At 39.0% G+C, this 17,643-nt stretch overlaps 1 protein-coding gene across 1 annotated transcript in view; it reads right to left on the bottom strand.

Moving 5' to 3' along the window:
• TEC (tec protein tyrosine kinase) overlaps positions 1 to 17,643 on the bottom strand; it is a 145,257-nt gene that overhangs the window by 39,589 nt on the left and 88,025 nt on the right. The window contains exons 3-6 of the mRNA XM_006894160.1: positions 10,565 to 10,646; positions 9,799 to 9,927; positions 5,738 to 5,778; positions 4,697 to 4,872 (exon numbers count right to left, since the gene is read on the bottom strand). Of these exons, the coding sequence (XP_006894222.1) occupies positions 4,697 to 4,872; positions 5,738 to 5,778; positions 9,799 to 9,927; positions 10,565 to 10,646 (428 nt within the window). The remainder of the gene's footprint in view (positions 1 to 4,696; positions 4,873 to 5,737; positions 5,779 to 9,798; positions 9,928 to 10,564; positions 10,647 to 17,643) is intronic.

The raw sequence follows: 17,643 nt of genomic DNA, 5'->3' as shown, positions 1-17,643 counted from the left end.
CTATATATATATATATGGTTGACAGTTTACAAAGCACTTCTAGATTTGATATTCATAAATATTTTGAAGTAGGTATGAAACAAAAGCTTAAAAAACTTAAAGGACTTTCCCAAGGTCCCAAGGCAATGAAATAACAGAAAGGGAAATTGAACTTTGGACTTCAGAGTAGGTTCAGAGCTCTTCCAAAAGACCATGAGGCTCCTTTAGCATTTATAATTTCAAATCTTTTGGGATGTCACACAGTAATCTTTTTTAGCAGACAAATACAGTATCATGTGAGGAGTTTATTAAATTGTCAACATTTGCGGTCATATTAGAGAAATTTGAATTGAGAAGATCTGTCATGGGCCCAAAGAATCTGAAACTTTACCCTCATTAACCTGTATGAACTAGAAAGTTTAACAATCACTCTTTAATTGACCAAAAGTTAAATAAAAGAGATACTCTCAAGGCATAGTCCATAGTGAGCTGTGCTGCTTTCCCAAAAGTGAGGTCTCTCTGTCAGCCTCTAATCCACCAGAGAATTCACGGAAGAAAGATAAGAAATATATTTTCATGTGATTTATAGCCTCTAAAAACCCACCGGAGGGTCAGCTACGATCTTTATATTGGTAGGAATGAGACATACACTTACAAAGTCAAAGAACAGAGTTAAAATCTTATCATCTTAAACTCAACTGTCTGTCTATCTATCTATAATCATCTATCTATCTATCTATCTATCTATCTATCTATCTATCTATCTATCTATCTATCTATCTCTATCCATCCACACACACCCACAAATGCGTGCATATTACTACTACTGCATTGGGTACTGTCTAGAAGCAATGACAATCCAGAAGTGATTAGAATCCCAGCACACCACCTGTTGTCTCTGAATACAATTTCTGACTTAAAGAATCTAGCATTTCTTAGAGAAAGGGAAGTTTGCAGATTTGTTCGGGGTGTGGGGGGGGGGGAATATAAGGAAATAATTTCATTGTGTCAAAATGCAAGGAAGACTGGCTTTTTAAACAGAAAGCTAATGGAATCTCCAGCTTTAAAAGAGTATCCACTGGCCTAAGAGAAGCTAATTCAAGCAAAAAGAATAACAGCAATGAATTGAAACAAATTACAATTGAACATGTAAGCATCCATAATAGCATGTAAAAGTTATTAGTTACCACTGTGATTACTAGAGGAAATTCAATCATCAACTCATTATTCCAAAAATCACTGTGGGGTCAAGGGTTTATTGTTCAAAATGGCTTTCCTAATCATCAACTTTGAATTTCACCATGTTAGTGGGTGGGAACTTGAAATAAGGTATGCATAAACTAGTCAAGGTTGTATCCTTTCTCTGTACCTATGTGCTGGGCAAATAATTCGAGAAGCTGAACTATATGAAGAAGAATGTGGCATCACAAATAAAGGGAGAAGCATAAGTAACCTTCTTTATGCAGACGACACAACTTTGCTTGCTGAAAGTTAGGAAAACTTGAAACACTTGCTGCAGAAAATCAATACAGATTACACTTTAAGATCAAGAAAACAAAAATCCTTATCATTGGACTGACAGTCAAAATCATGATAAATGGAAAAAAGGTTGAAGTTGCCAAGGATTTCATTTTACTTGTATCCACAATCTACATCTACATAACAGCAGTCAAGAAAATGAGAAGCTCTTGTATTGTGTGTCAACAGGGCAGTCTTAAAATGGAGCCTTCACTCCATTTTAAAGTCTTAACAAGAGTCTGGAATCCATGCCGGATATTTTAAAAGGCTGTTTTTCCAAGTGGAAGTCCCTTTAGCTTTGATGCTGAAAGGACCATATACTCTAAATACAACATTCCTTCTCCCCCAGGCCTGGCAAGTGTTATTACATCATAATCTATTCCCAAAGGATCTTTTTCATTCTTTTCAAACAGATTAAAGATGTAATAGATTGTGTTGAAGGGTCTAGGTCCACAACCAACAATAAAGTAATAAAAAATAAACACCTTATAATTTTGTTGTTTTAAGTGCCGTAGAGTCACACACGACTCATAGCGACTCTATGAATGAAAGACCTGAACACCTGTATAACTTTCATTGTTTCTCCAAATTCATAGAGTTCCTGGAGGCAAGATATTTCAGAAGTGTATGTCACTCCTGTTTCCAAGCCTGTTTTAATTGGAGAGCTCCATCAAACATGGTTCACTGTGGATAACCTAATGTTTACCTTTAACACATCAGTGTCACAGTGTTTAGCATCACAGCAACTAGTTAACTTTGTACAGCAAATGGACAGAACAGTGCTATACCACTTACAAGAATGTTTGACCTACAACAATTAAAACCTAGGGCCCAAATGCCTTTTTAAATAGGAGGCCAAATCCCATCAGCTCACACCCACTTGCAAGTAAACATTTCCCCCAAGCCTCACCAGAACCAGAAAACAAACCTCTGTAGAATCTGGCTGCTCCAAGACAACTTCTCAACCTGGATTCCAGACCCAAACTGGTGACCACATGCCAGGCAAAAAGACTCTTTTACAACTCATAGATACAAGACTTTTTGCTGTTATGTACTGTCAGTGCACTGCTATTCAAGTGGACTTCAAGACGATGTACAACAGCTCTGAACCTCACCCTATCCTGAGCCAGTCTCACGGACTTCAACACACCTACCCCCATTACCCCAGTGATTGTGTCAATCTATCTCATACAGGGTCTTCCTCTCCTGTGCTATCCCTCCACCCTTCCAGGCATGTCCCTCTCCAAGAACTGGTAACATGCCCAAAGTATGTGAGATGGAGCTTCAAAATCATTGCTTTCCAGGAGCAGTCTGGGTTCACCCTCTCCAGGACAGATCTGTTTGTTCTCTTGGCAGTCCAATATGTTCAATACTCTAACACCACAAATCAAAGGCATAAATCCTTTTTATGTCATCTATATTCATTGTCCAAATCTCAAAAGCATACAAAGTGACTGAAAGGTGATGGCCTGAATCAGGTGCACCATGGTCTTCAAACTTCAATTTCCACTCCTCAGTAATTTGGACAGGTCCTTGACAGTGCATTTTCCTAATGCACTATGCCCCCTGATTCCTGACTGCCTGTACCAAGGGTGTGAACTGTGGATTCAAGAGAGATAACAATTTTGACAATTTCAAACTTCTCTCCATCTATCATGATGTTGCTTTCTGGTCCAGGGGTGAGGATTTTTGTCCTATTGATGCTGAAATGTAACCCATTTTGAATAGTGTATTCTTTCACCTGCAGTAAGCTTTTCTAGTCTTCCTCACTTTCAGCAAGCAAGGTTGTATCATCTGCATAATGCAAGTTGTTGATGAGTCTTCCTCCAGAAGAATGCCACGTCTTCGTCGTAGCTTCTCAAATGAGAAATGTTTAGATATATGATATATGAGGTTTCATCTGGACTCTTCCTCATGCCCAACAAACATGAGAGGAAAGTTTACAGATTTCTTTAAAAAAATGTTAGGCATAACAATGACATGGCGGCAAGAGGCTTCATTGCAAACCCAAAGGCACGCAGTTTTTGTGCAACGGTTGTCCTCCCAGATAAAGATGGGCAATCTGCTCTTGTGCAATTAACTGCCTCTGAAAACCTGCTGGAGGGTCAGCTATGGGTCAGTTCCAACTCGACCAACAACAACAGTGTAAAAAATAATAACACACAAGTGATACGATGTTTAGGATTTGCTAGGAGAAAAATGTTAGGAAACTGTAGGAAAAAACCGGGAGTGAGTGATTCCTATCCCCCAAAAAGGTGATCTGATAGAGTGTGGAAATTATCAAACAATATCACTAATATCACACAGAAGTAAAATCCTGCTGAAGATTATCCAAATATGACTTAAACAGTACATTAACAAAGAACTACCAGAAATACAAGCTGGGTTTAGAAGAGATTGTGGCACTGGAGACATTACTGCCAATGTCAGAGAGATCTTGGCTGAAAGTAAAGAGTACCAGAGGAATGTCTGTGTTTAATTGACTATGAAAAGGCATTTGACTGTAAGGCATAGGACACAGCAGGTTTAGGGCTGTTGTACACAGGGTCATTATGAGTCATAAGCGATTCAACGCCACATAACTACAACAACAACAACAACAACAACTATATATCATCATTGTTTTACTTAATTTCATTATTTCCAAGCATTATAAGTGCAATGGCATTCTTTATGCCACTTGAATAAATATGGTACTTTACTTGCTGGGAGAGGGAAGATGAAGTGGCAGAGACTGGACAACATAAAATATAATTTCCTCTAAGGATAAGATATAAAATAAGACATGTAACAGATGAAAAAAATAACAGTGTAATGTATTCTAACTTCAAAAAAAACATTACTGATCAATTTACATGCGTAATCATTAAGGATACACTGTGTTCTGCAAAGTAATAATGTTCACTTTCACTTATAATCAGGTCATCTAGTCTCATTGCATAATAGCACAGCTCATCCTTTTCTCACTCAACACTAAAACAAAGAAACCCACAGAGAATAAAGCAAACCCACTGAGTCAAGTCCTAGTCATAGCATTCTTCCACTGGGTTTCTGGAGTTGTAAATCTTCATGAGAGTTGACTGCTTATAATTCTCATGAGAAGAAGCTGATTGATGTATTTGAATTGCCAAACTTTTGGTTAGCAGCCCAATACATTATGCACTATGCCACCAGGACTCCTTACACAGAGGACACTTACCCATATTTATCTCTTGCTCTCCACCAATGAACATCATTTTTTTCTAATATAACATACTCTTGACCTCTCTCTAATCTGAGATCATGTGCTTCTGTCGCCTGAAAATCATACATTGCTACAACTACTTCTTCACCATTATCTTCTTCTTCAGGAGGAATTGGTGGGGGAGGCCTTCTCTGAAAAAAAAAAAATAAGATAATGTTTAAAAGCAGTCTTCTGTTTTAATTTGGTCTCAGGCAAAATACTCTATGAGTCACATATCACCGTAGAACAAAATAGCATGCTCAAAACTTCCTAATATAACCTCAAGTTTCTTCCTTGGAGTTGGAAGATGTTGATGCTACTGGATCTCTCCTGGGTGGGCTTCAGGATATTGGAGACAAGTAAAAGCTGTCATTAAACAATGAAAGGGAGAAGACCAGGAGCTGTGTGAGCTGAAACCAGCACGACTATAGTTAGACCAATCTTGCAAGTGGTCTGCAGTAGAGTAAGGTACACTACAGGCCCTTCCATCAGTTCACTTTTTAAAAAAAAATTAAATTAACTTCTTATTTCTATTACAAGCAAGGCACACTACTTAAAGCCTAATACTTTTTTCTCATAAACTTTTAATATCTATCCCATGAAATGGAGTTGAATAATTTTCATCTTGCAGTTGCAAAAACAATGATTTAAGTAACTCACCCAAAATCACCTATGGCAGACTATAGGTGCTAGTGGGTACAAAATGTGTCTTTTTCCTGCCACATTTCACTCCTCAAAGGCATTGAATTAAATCACTGAAGTTGTTCCTTTAGCATATCAGTAAGGCCTTAAGTTTGAACTCATCTTTAAAGTCTTACACTACCTACAGACGTCATTAAGCAATAATGTAAAGCCCTACTGATGACACAATTAAATTAATATTATTTGATACCAAGGAGGGGGAAATCAAATAAGGTATTAACTATGATTCAGAGGGAAAACAGCTGTCATGTGAATTGATACAAACACACTCAATAAACGCTCAATAAATGCTTCCAAAAGTTCAAGCCTTCCTACCTTCTTTGTTTCTGGGGCTGGAGGTAGTGCTTTTCTTATACCTGAAAAATGACAACAAAAGAAATCAGGTTAGAGATGCTATCAACCAATAATATCTAAAACGAAAATAATGGTTGCTTTAAGAAAAAAGAATAAAAGGTTGGAAAATAGCAAACAAGTAAGAGCCTTAGAAACTTGGGCCTTCTTTATAATGTGCTCAAATGGTTTTCACCACGGGAATCATGACACCAGGACTCATAGAGCTGAATCTGGTCTGGCTTTGTCCACAATGCAGCATGTACACAGAATGGCCATTTTGTTTGCATCTAGAACTTTTATTGAACAGATCTGACTGATGCAATGAGTATTTTGCATCATGGCAATAGGAAAGGAGAAACACAGCAAAGCCAATCATTACTGTTCTTAGATATTTTATGGATTAAATTAAATTGTATCCCTTTAAAATATCTGTGTAGGAGCTCTGGTGACCTAGTGGTAAGAAGTTGTGCTGCAATCACAAAAAAAAGTGTGTAATGATGGCACAGTGTGCTATGAATTGGTCTGCTAACCTAGAGCCTGGCGGTTCAATTCCACCAGCCACACCATGAGAGAAAGCCAGGATAGTCTCCTCCCATAAAAATTTACAGTTTTGGAGGGGATATATATAGTGAAATAGGAACTCTTATACATTGTTGGTGGGATTGTAAAATGGTATAACCATTCGGGAAGGAAGTTTGGCATTTCCTCAAAAAGTTGAACATAGAAATTCCATATGACCCAGATATTCCACTGCTTGGAATATACCCTGAGAAAATGAGAACTAAGGCAAAAACAGATTTGTATACCAATGCTGACAGCAGGGTTATTCACCACTGCAAAAACATGGAAACAGCCCAGATGTCCAACCACAATTGAATAGATTGAGAAATTATGGTACAATCACACAACGGAATACTATGTAGCACATAGGAGCAATGATTTTATAAATCATTATCTAACATGGGAAGGACTGGAGAGTATGATGCTGAGTGAACTACCTCAGTCCCACAAGGACAAATATTGTATAAAACCATTATTGTATAATAAGTATAAAAATCCAAGCAGGGGGAGGGTGGAAACAGAGGGATGAAGATGTGGAGGGTGGGGAGGGTTAATCATGAGGTTGTACAGTTTGATGGGTGGTAAGGTAAGAGAAATTTGAAGAATCTGGCCTGAAAAAGAATATTTTCAAATTTTATAAATAAACTAATATAAAATAAAAAAAAATATTTACAGCTTTGGATTTACCCAATGGAGGGTAGCTATTAGTCAGCAACCAGAGTTTTCCTGAGAATGGTGCAGCATGGTCTCACTCTGGGCCTACTGTCAGGAGGAACCAGCCTTGGGAGGGAGACAGCCTGCTGGGAAAGGTAGAGAGCTGGCCGAAGAGAAGGTGGCCCTCAGTGAGATGGACCGACAGACACAGTGACTACCACAATGGGCTGGGGCAGGCCGGAGAGCCTCAGGGCACACAGGACAGGGAGAGAGTCAGATCTGCTGCTCTTATGGTCTCTAGGATTTGTAGACAACTTGACGGCACATACCAGTGACAATCTGTTACAGCTAATAGTTGTAAAAGGATTAAGAGTGAGGTGCAGCACATTTAATCCCAAGAGAACCAGATCTTATGCAAAGAGACTTTATTTTCCAAGGAGGAAAAACTTGAACAGAGAGGGGAACATGAATAACACCACCACCACAACAAAAAAGACAAAAAAGAGCTGGGGCAGGGTGCATCCTTTGGACCTAAATTCCTGCACTGGATAACTTTTCTAAGAGGAAATACAGAGAGAAATTCTTTCCCTAGAGCCAGCTCTTCTTAATTTAGACTCTAGCCTCCTAAACTGGAAGAAAGAAAGATATTTTGTTTGTTTGTTTGTTAAAGACACCCCCCAGTGGTATCTCTGTAATAGCAGAGCTAGCCAGCTAAGCGAGCTGCCACAGAACTGACTTTTAACTCATGGTGATCCCCTGTGCTAGTGGGATCAGACCATCAGGAACAGCTTGAGTTTAATTGGCTAATTTTAGAAGTAGACTGGGAGACTTTTCTTCCTCATCTCTCCTAATCTGGAAACTGCAGTGACACCTGCTCAATATCATGGCAACACAAAATTCTACACTGACTGGTAAGTGTGACCAAACTTCAGGTACACTGACAAGGAATCAAATCTTATAGAAGACAAGAATTGTATCAGTGTGCCAAATCCAATCATTATTTTAGAGTACTAAAATTTTACATGTCTGTGTTTTCAGCTTATATCTAAATGCTACTTTTGCCTCCACAGTTTGTAAGGGACTTTAAGGGTCAAAATGAACCCAGGACATTCTTATTCATCAAAACATTCACATATGGGTATCATGATAGTACCTTACTTCTCTGAAAGGCTGTGAAGTCACTGCTAAAATCCACACCATTATGCCCCATTGGGACTTCAGGTGGCCCAGTGGTAAGAAGCTGTGCTGCAATCACAAAGGCATGCAGTTTGAATTCACCAGCTGCTCCGCAGGAGAAGGATGGGCAATCTCTTCCTGTGTGCCCTGAAAACCCACTGGAGGGTCGGCTGTGGTTTGGTTCTGACTCGAAAGTATGCAGCAACAGCGCCCCATAGGCTAAATCCCACTCAGGTTGCAGATACACTGTTATATAAGGTTTCTAGTTACATGCCAGGATATAGTTTATTTATTAAAGTATATATAAGAATTAACATTAAGAAAAAAGCTGCTGTTGATATCACACTGAATTCCCACTTTTAATACATTCATTTTATCAGGCTTAAGTGTTGAGGGAAAAAGTTCCAAAAAATATACTAAGTCCACAAGATGGTCCTTTGCTAACTATAAAATTATTTTTACAAAATATACCAGCTATACCTTTACACTAAGGAGTCCTGCTGGCCATGTAAGGAGTTTTGATGCTAACCCAAAGACCAGTAGTTCAAATCCACCAGCTCTCATACAGTCTAAGCCTCTGAAAACTCACTAGAGAGTCAGCTAGGAGCGGCTTCCAACTTCTTAATAGTAATGAGTTGTTGCTGAGTTGATCTTATACTGTGACAGAAAGCATGCAGGCCATACTTAACCAAAAGAAAATATTTCACAGACAACTATGAGCTATCATCCAACCCCAGTAACAATAGTGAATTTCAACAGAGCAGCAAACAACAAACTCTGGCAAGTCTGTGAAGAAACTGGAACCCTTATTCACTGTTGGTGGGAGTGTGAAATGGTGAAATCACTCTGGAAGGCAGTATGGTGCTTTCTGAGAAAGCTGAAAATAGAAATACCATTTGATCCAGCAATTGCACTATTGGGAATATACCCCAAAGAAACCAGAACAGCCACTCAAACAGATACATGCACACCCATATTTATTGCTGTTTTTCACAATAGCAAAGAGATGGAAACAACCCAAGTGTCCATTAACAAATTAATGGATAGAGAAGCTTTGGTATATTCACACAATGGAGTACTATGCAGCACTGAAAAACAAGGAACTCAACAAATATTCTACAGAAAGGGTGACCCTGGAGGACATTATGCTGAATTAAATATCTCAGTCACAAAAGGACAAATACTGCATAATCCCACAGTTATAAAACAGGACTAATATGGGGTTTGGGGAAAAACTAAGAAAAGATGGGATAAATGATGTACACTACACTGAAAGAGATGAGGGAAAGAACTATCTAAAAGAAATATATGATTAGGTATTATTTGCATGACAACAGTCCAGAATGAGAGGTGCACAGCAAAGTAGACTGGGGGTAGGGGGAGGGAGGAAATTGTGCAACAATGAAAGAATATTTTTAAAGAGAAAAATGAACTGGGGGGTAGGCAGGAAAATGTGCAACACTGAATGAATGGAAATCCAAGTTTTCGGTAAACTTTTGTTAAAATATTAATAAAAAGAAATAAAAACAAAAAGGATTTTATAACCTCATTCTCAATTTTCTAATTACTTAATAAATTAGCCATATCACTCTGACCAGAGAGACAACATAGACATTCTAAATACGCAGTTACAGAATAAATTCAATACTTACTGCTCTCAAAAATGTTATATTTTTCACATCCAGGTGCTAGTTTTTCAGTTTGTCTGCAACACTGGTAACTTCCATCTGCCCAGAATTTTGGATGATACTTAATCATAATATTATTGTTGTTCTTTATTTCTGTAATTCACATGTAAAAAAATGATCAGTGGAAGAAAACAGAGACTATAAAATGTTTTGCTATATAGTCAATCACAATCTATTCCTTTGATACGCCTCTTTTTTTGTGTGAAAAAAATTTCAAAACAGCACCTGATTTTCCCTCCCAAAAGTCACATGTTTCTCATTCACTTCCTTTTTTTTGATGAAGTATCTGTGTTACTAGATGGTCATGTTAGATCATGATGGAAAAAATGCAAAAGTCAGTCCACCACTGTTTTTCTCCCCAAAGTGATGACAATTGTGCAGAACAAATAATTCTTTTAACTATTTTACCTACCAGCCAATTCATCCACACCACTGACTTCTCTGATCAAATGTTAACTACATAAGCAATTTCTTCAAAACTACCAAGTCCTACTGATCATAAAAGTCCAGCACTTTGTCATCTACAAATATGTGAAGGAACTAGGTTTCCAAAAAGGGAAGTTATTTTCAGGATGTTGACATCAGGTACAGTAGCAGTAAGACCTCAATAAGCCGTTACTGAAGATGAAAAGATTATAACTGCCATGGATACATTTTCTGAATTCCTGCTTTAGTCATAACAATGTTAGAACATTTTCTACAGATAAATATTTCATTTTATGAGGTTTACCTTCTTTTAACTTCTTTACCCACCGATCCCTGCTTTGTGCACTAGGTGCAAATATGTAAAGTGTGTTAGCATCATGGACAACCTAAAATAAAAGAACAGATGGAACTGATGAGAAATATATAGACACAGCAGATCTGTCTAGCACAGAACCCTTGGTATGACTCACCCCAATACACTATTGTTGAATGAATTCCAACTCATAGTGACTGTATAGGGCAGAGTATAAAAAGAACAGCAGGTGGGCTTTAACCACTGACCTTTTGGTTAATAGCCAAGTGTTTTATCTGTTACATCGCCCAGGCTTCTTTGTATGTCTCTGGAAGAATGTCAATAATGGGAAGCTAAGTTAACATAATCTCAAGCATCCCAATACTACAGACATCTAATAAGTGTTTCTTTTTTTACAATTATTGGCATTTTTAGAATTCTTCAACCATTTCAAAATTTCCAAAAGCACATTTTGCCAATTTCAATAGTTGTTGTTGGTACCATCAAGTTGGAATTAACCCATTGCTGACCCTCCAGCGGGTTTTCAGAGGCAATTAATCACATGAAGGTTTTCCATCCTTCTCCTGCTGGGTGGCTGGTGGTCTCAAACTGTGTGCCTTCAGGATTACAGCACAACTTATTGCCACTAGGCCACCAGTTTTTTGTTACTGTTGTGTGCCACTGAGTTGCTTGCAACACATATAGTGACCCTATGTACAACAGCTCTGAAACCTGCCCTGCTCTGAGCCAGTCTCAGTGACTCCAACACACCCACGCCCACCATCACAGTCACTGTATCAATCCACTTTATCTGGGTCTTCCTCTCCTGTGCTGTCCCTCTATCTTTCTGAGCATGATGTCCTTTTCCAAGGACAGTCCTTCTTGGCCACATGCCAAAAGTATGTGAGACGAAGCTTCAAAATTCTAGCCTCCAAGAAGAAACTCACCTTCTCCAAGACAGACTTATTTGTATTCTTGGTTTTCCATGGTATGTTCAAGACTTCTTCAGCACCACAAATGAGAGGCATTGATTCTTCTTCTGTCACCCTTAGTCACTGTCCAGCTCTCTGATGCATAGCAAGTAACTGTGAAAACCATGGCCTGGATCAGGCACACCTTAGTCTCCAGAGCTACATTATTGCTTCTCGGTACTCTGGAGCAGTCTCTGACAGCAGATTTTCCCAGTGCAATTCATCTTTCGATTTCCTGACTGCTGGTGCTAAGAGTGTTGACTGTGGAGCCAAGAAAGCTGACGCTGTTAACATCGCCAATTTCTTCTTCATCTACCAATCGGCCCAGGGGTGAGAATGTTTGTCTTATTGATGTTGAGCTTCAGTCTATATTGAAGACTACAGTCCTCTAGAGTTCCAAGAAATGTTTCTTGAATCACAAAAAATCAATTGTTTTCGATTCAAAGAACCTCTGCTCTTTTCTTACAAAAGTGTATCTAACTGGCTTATGTCCACATTCGGTGAGATACACATTTTATAAAGGATTGTGTTTTATAGAAGAAAAATACAAAGATGCTTCATTAATCTCAGTATTTCTTTTAATCCTCTAATAAATTGCTGGAATGGAAATTACCCCAATGCAGGATTTTTTTAAAATAATGTTGTAGATAAGTTGATTACACTTTCATTAGTTCTTCTTTTGCCACAACAAATAATCACAGTAGCTAACTTCGTTAAGCAATTCTTGGAAAAAAGGAATTCAGGAGGCAAACTGATACATCTGAACTGTGGCAATGGGAAAGTATACTGAATTCACTAGAGAAGCCAAAAGAATGAACACATTACTATCACAAGCAGTAAGTCATTAATAGTGCTTCGAACTGCAGATAGTGAGACTCCCTGACTGAGTCTGGACACATCATAAGGAAAGATCAATTGCTACAAAAGGACAATGTTGTGCTTTAGAAAGCCAATGGAAAGGGGTAAGTCTCATGAGAGAGCTTGACATGACAGCTTAATGGACTCAAACATACCAGCGATCATGGAGATGGCATAGGATGTGGCAAGGTTTCATACATAAACTCACCATGAGACTGAGCTGAAATGAGATAACCAACAACTGTATTACGTACTGATTAGTCTAGCTCAAGGGAGCCCCTGTAGCGTAGTGGGTTATGTACCGCACAGCACAAATCTAAAGGTCAGTCATTTGAACTCGTCAGCAGTCCTGTTGGAGAACCATGAGGTAGAGTACTCCCGATACAGTTTATAGTCTCAGACACCCTGTGAAGGGTGACCATGCTCTGTTGTTGTTGTTGGGTGCCCTTGAGATGACTTTGACTCATAGCGAACCTATGAACAACAGATCAAAACTCTGCCCTGTGCTGTGCCATCCTCATGCTCTCCATCATGCTCAAGCCCATTGCTGCAGTCACTGTGTCAATCCAAATCACTGAGGATCTTCTTCTTTGCTGATCCTCTTATTTTTCCAAAAATATCACCCTGATTGCACTTTCTCCAAGACAGGTTGGTTTGTTCTTTTGGCAGGCCATGGTATATTCTCTTCACCAACACCACAATTCTAAGGTAATTCTAATTCTTTGATCTTCCTTATTCATCATCCAGTTTTCACAATGCCTAGGAAACAAGTGAAAATACTGTGGCATGGGTCAGGCATACCTTAGTCTTTACACTGACAACCTTTCTCTCCAGCACTTGTTGACAGTGGATCTAAGTTAAATGAAATCATTGACAACATCAATCTTCTCTCCATTTTACATGATGTTGCCTATTGGTGCAGCTGTGAGGGTTTTGTTTTCTGATGTTTAGATGTAAACCATATTGAAGAAGTGTGTGTGTGTGTGTGTGTGTGTGTGTGTGTGTATGTGTGTTCATTCGATCTTTTTCAGAGTTTTAAGTCTTCTTCAATTTTTGCAAGCAAAGTATGTCATCTGCATCATGAAGTTTCTTTATGAGTCTTCCTCCAAACCTGATAGCAAATTCTTCTTCATATGGTCCAGCTTCTCAAATTATTTGCTCAGCATACAGATTGAACAGGTATGGAGAAAAGATAGAACCTTCAAGCCATGCAGTGTTCATTCCCTTGTTCTGTTCAACTGCTTCTTTGTCTACATATAGGTTTTGCATGAGCACAATTAAGTTACTGTGACTGGGAAATAATTTGATACAGTCAGTTTAGTTTTTTATTGCTTGTTTATTTAATTCAAGCCCTAAGCTGTGTTCTTTAAAGTGCAACAATGAATGAATGGAAATCCAAAGTCTCTGTAAATGTTCATTAAAATGAATAATAAATAATAATAATTTAAAAAATATTTAAAAAAGAAATTGCACAGATGTTATATTTGGTCTCAAATCTCCAGAAACACCATCTCCCTGGGAATCCCTGAGTGCAATGAGAAATGACTCATTAAGGAGGCAATAAAGAGGCAACTGGTTCCTCTTTATTTCCTCTGTGAGTCACCTGAGAAAAATGCAGTTTGGCCTTTTGTATTGATTCCTGAGAGCTGGACCACACCTACCACTAATAAGTGGAGTTTTCCCAGAGCAGAAGGGAATACCTGGGAGCAATCTAGTAGGGTCAGGTAGGGAGGCCTGAAATCCATAGGCCACCCTATGCGTCTCTTCATTTGTATTCTTTTTGATTGGAATACAAGTGCAACTCTAAGTATGGTATGCTGTGAGTTGTTCCAGTGGATTGTTGAACCCATAGAGGCAATAAGAATCATCAGGGGCTGTCATTTAGCAAACGCTAGTTGACAGTCTGAAAGAAGTTCCAGTAGCTTGCTGTTAAGTGCCATCAAATCAAATATCACTCCAGCAACTCTACAAACAGATCTGAACCATGTCCTATGCTGTGCCATCCTTAACACTGCTGATATACTTGAGCTCACTGTTGTAATCACAGTGTCAATTTAGCTGATTGAAGCTCTTCCTCTCTTTCACTGACCCTCTACCTTTCCAAGCATGATGTCCCTTTCTACAGAATAGTCTCTTCTGGCAAAATGTCCAAAGTAGGTGAGACAAAGCTCTGCCATTCTTGCCTCCAAGGGGCATTCTGACTTATATATATTGTTCTTTTGGCAGGTGATGGGATAGTTGGTATTCTTCTCTAACATCAATTCTTCTTCTGTCACCCTTATTCACTGCAGATTCCTTCTCAGATACATATCAAATGCTTGAAAAGACAATGACCTGATTTAGATGCATCTTGGTCTTCAAACTAACATCATTGCTCCTCAATACTTTGGAAAGGTCCCTGACATGGGACTTGCTCAATATATGTCTTCTAATCTCCTGATTGCTGGTGCCAAAGATGTCGACTGTGGATCCAAGTAAGATTGAATCGCTGACAATTTCAACCTTTTCTCCACCTATCATGATTCAGTGGTGGCCAAGTGGGAGGAAACTACACTGCCAACACAAAGGTATGCAGTTTGAATTTACCAGTTGTTCCACAGAAGAAAGACCAGCAATCTCCTCCTGTGTGATTTACTGCCTCTGCAAACCTGCTGGAGAGTCAGTGATAGGTCGATTCCAACTCACCAGTACACAACTAAAGCAAAAGCACAGTCATGTGGGGAGGTTCTTTTAAAGTCAGAAATCCTAAGGTTCAGCTGAGCTTCTAGGTAAGTGACTGGGTGGGAGATGGCAGTTTATCCCTCTATGGGCAAGAAAACGTCATGCTAGGATCCCTTTCAGAGTTCATGCTATGAATGTCTTCATCTATATTTTTTTATGATAATAAAATTATAACCATAAGTATGGTGCCTGTGAGATTCTGTGGGTTGTTCTAGTGAATTGTTAACCCACAGAGGCAAGGAGAGCGATCAGAGGTTGTCCTCTAGCAAATGCTATTTGTCAGTCTGAAAGAAGGTATCTTTCCAACTTGGACTAGGGAGCTCTGGTAGCCTAGTGGTGGCAAGAAGCTGCGCTGTAATCCTGAAGGTACATGGTTTGAATCCACAGCTGTGGGAAGATGGGCAATCTCCTCCTGTGCAATTAAATGCCTCTGAAAACCTGCCAGAGAACCAGCTATGGGTCGGTTCTGACTCAATGGTACACTACAACAACAAGCCTTGAACTCTGTCTAAGAAACAAGGGTCTGAGAGAGAAAGGGTGGGTCGCTTCAGCAGCTACCAATGAGGTGAGAACTGGATTCAGTCTAGTATTTCTGGGACTGGATTCATGCTTACCCTAATGCTGCAGTTAGTAACAAAGGCAGGATTTACTCATTTTGTCCTGGTTTAGTGTACCTTCTAACCAGCTGTCATCAAGTCAGTTCCAATCTATAAAGACCTTACAGATATCAAGAATATGCTCCATGCAAAGGGTTTTCTAATGGGTGAGTTTCTGGAATTAGACTGCCAGATCTTTCTTCGTCTGGGTGGACATGAACTTCCAACCTTTCTGGTATATCTATGCACAACAAAGGGGCAGCTATCCCTTGCGAGAGGTTAGGAAATGCTGGGAAATGAAGCCATCTCCTCGCCCCAACTGGTATGTTTTGAAAATGTCTTTTACTTTTTTCTTCTTTTTCTCCCCTCCCTTCTGATCTCTTGAACTCCTTGAACCTGATGCAAAATTCCATTTATAAAATAGGATACTAGGATTTATGATTTAAGTTCTATAGAAATAGGCTATTTTTTAACCTTTCAAACTCTGCTTGTTTAAATGATAGTAAAAACTCAGCTCTCCATTTCACTGAATTTTTGAGACTTTTTAAACTCTTTTTATATTTTATTCATTTCAACAATTAATATTTGTTCAAGAATGGAATGTTGTCCTATTTTTATCATTATTCTTAAATTAATCAAAGTTTACGAAGTGGATCTCATGCTGTTGTTAATTGGCTCCATCAACTGTGTTCCAATTCCTGGTAACCTTATATTTAAGAGTATGAAATTTTGTTCCATTCTATGCCATTTTCAAGGCAGTTGCTATTTTTCTTTGTCCATTATTATGGTTCTCAGGCAGCTGTTCCCAGCTTGGGAGGGGGGACAGTCATCTTCCAGTACACTTGTTGTTGTTAGGTGTGTCATCAAGTTGACTAAGACTCAGTGATGACATGAACAACAGATCTGATCCTTGCCCTATCATGAGCCATCCTAATCATTGTCATGTTCCAGTCTACTGTGGTAGTTCCAGGCTCAGGGGCTCATCCTCCAGCACTGTATCCAACAAAGTTCTATCACTGAGTTTTCAAAGGTCTGTTCTTTCAGAAGTAGATAATCAGGTCTGTTTCTTAGTCTGTCTTAGCCTGAAAGCTCCACTGAGGCCTGTGTCCACCATGGGGGATCCTTCCAGTAGTCTATCAGACAAGATTCTACTGCGACTTAGAAAGTTTTCATGGGCCAATTTTTAAAAAGAGGTCACCAGGTCTTGGTTCTTACTCTGTCGTACTGTAGAGGTCCTACAGAAACCTGTCGGAAATGTTTGTTGTGAAATATTTGTAGCGGCTTCCAGCATGATAACACTGTATAAGCCACCTCAATATCACAGAAGTGTAGCAGAAAAATGGATGGCCATTTGTCGTTATTAGGTGCTGTCAAATCAGCTCCAAGTCACAGAGTCATCCTCACAATGTGCTGTGCTTAAGCCTACTGTTGCAGACACTGTGTCAATCCATCTTGTTAAGGATCTTCCTCTCTTTTACTGATCTCTTCTTTCCCCAGAATGATGTCCATCCCTAGATAATATGGCCACTCCTGATAACATGCTCAAAGTATGTGAGATAAAGTCTCGTGATCTTTGCTTCCTTTTTTTTAAATTTATTATTCATTTCAATGAAAATTTACAGAGACTTTGGATTTCCATTCATTCACTGTTGCACTTTTCTCCCCTGCCAAGCCTCTGCCCTGGTACACTACCCTCTTGGAAAAGTAAAAGAAAAATTCTTTCATCCTTTTACAATCCCTCCCCCCAGGTTCACTCCACTATGCAGCCTTTGTTCTGGACTCCTGTCATGACAAAAATCCCTAACCACACATCCATTTTAAACAGTTCTCTCCCTCATCTGTTTCAATGCAATATACATTTCTGAACTCATTCTTCTCAGTCTCCCTCAACTGTTTTCAATAGTGCTACCATGCAATATTTGTCCTTTTGTGACTGAGATACTTC

Source organism: Elephantulus edwardii, unplaced genomic scaffold (genome assembly GCF_000299155.1).
Source record: "Elephantulus edwardii isolate Elephantulus edwardi_28Jun2011 unplaced genomic scaffold, EleEdw1.0 scaffold00137, whole genome shotgun sequence".
Taxonomy (NCBI): Eukaryota; Metazoa; Chordata; class Mammalia; order Macroscelidea; family Macroscelididae; genus Elephantulus; species Elephantulus edwardii.
The sequence above is the reverse complement of the archived record's forward strand: the minus strand, read 5'-3'. Positions and strand labels throughout refer to the sequence as shown.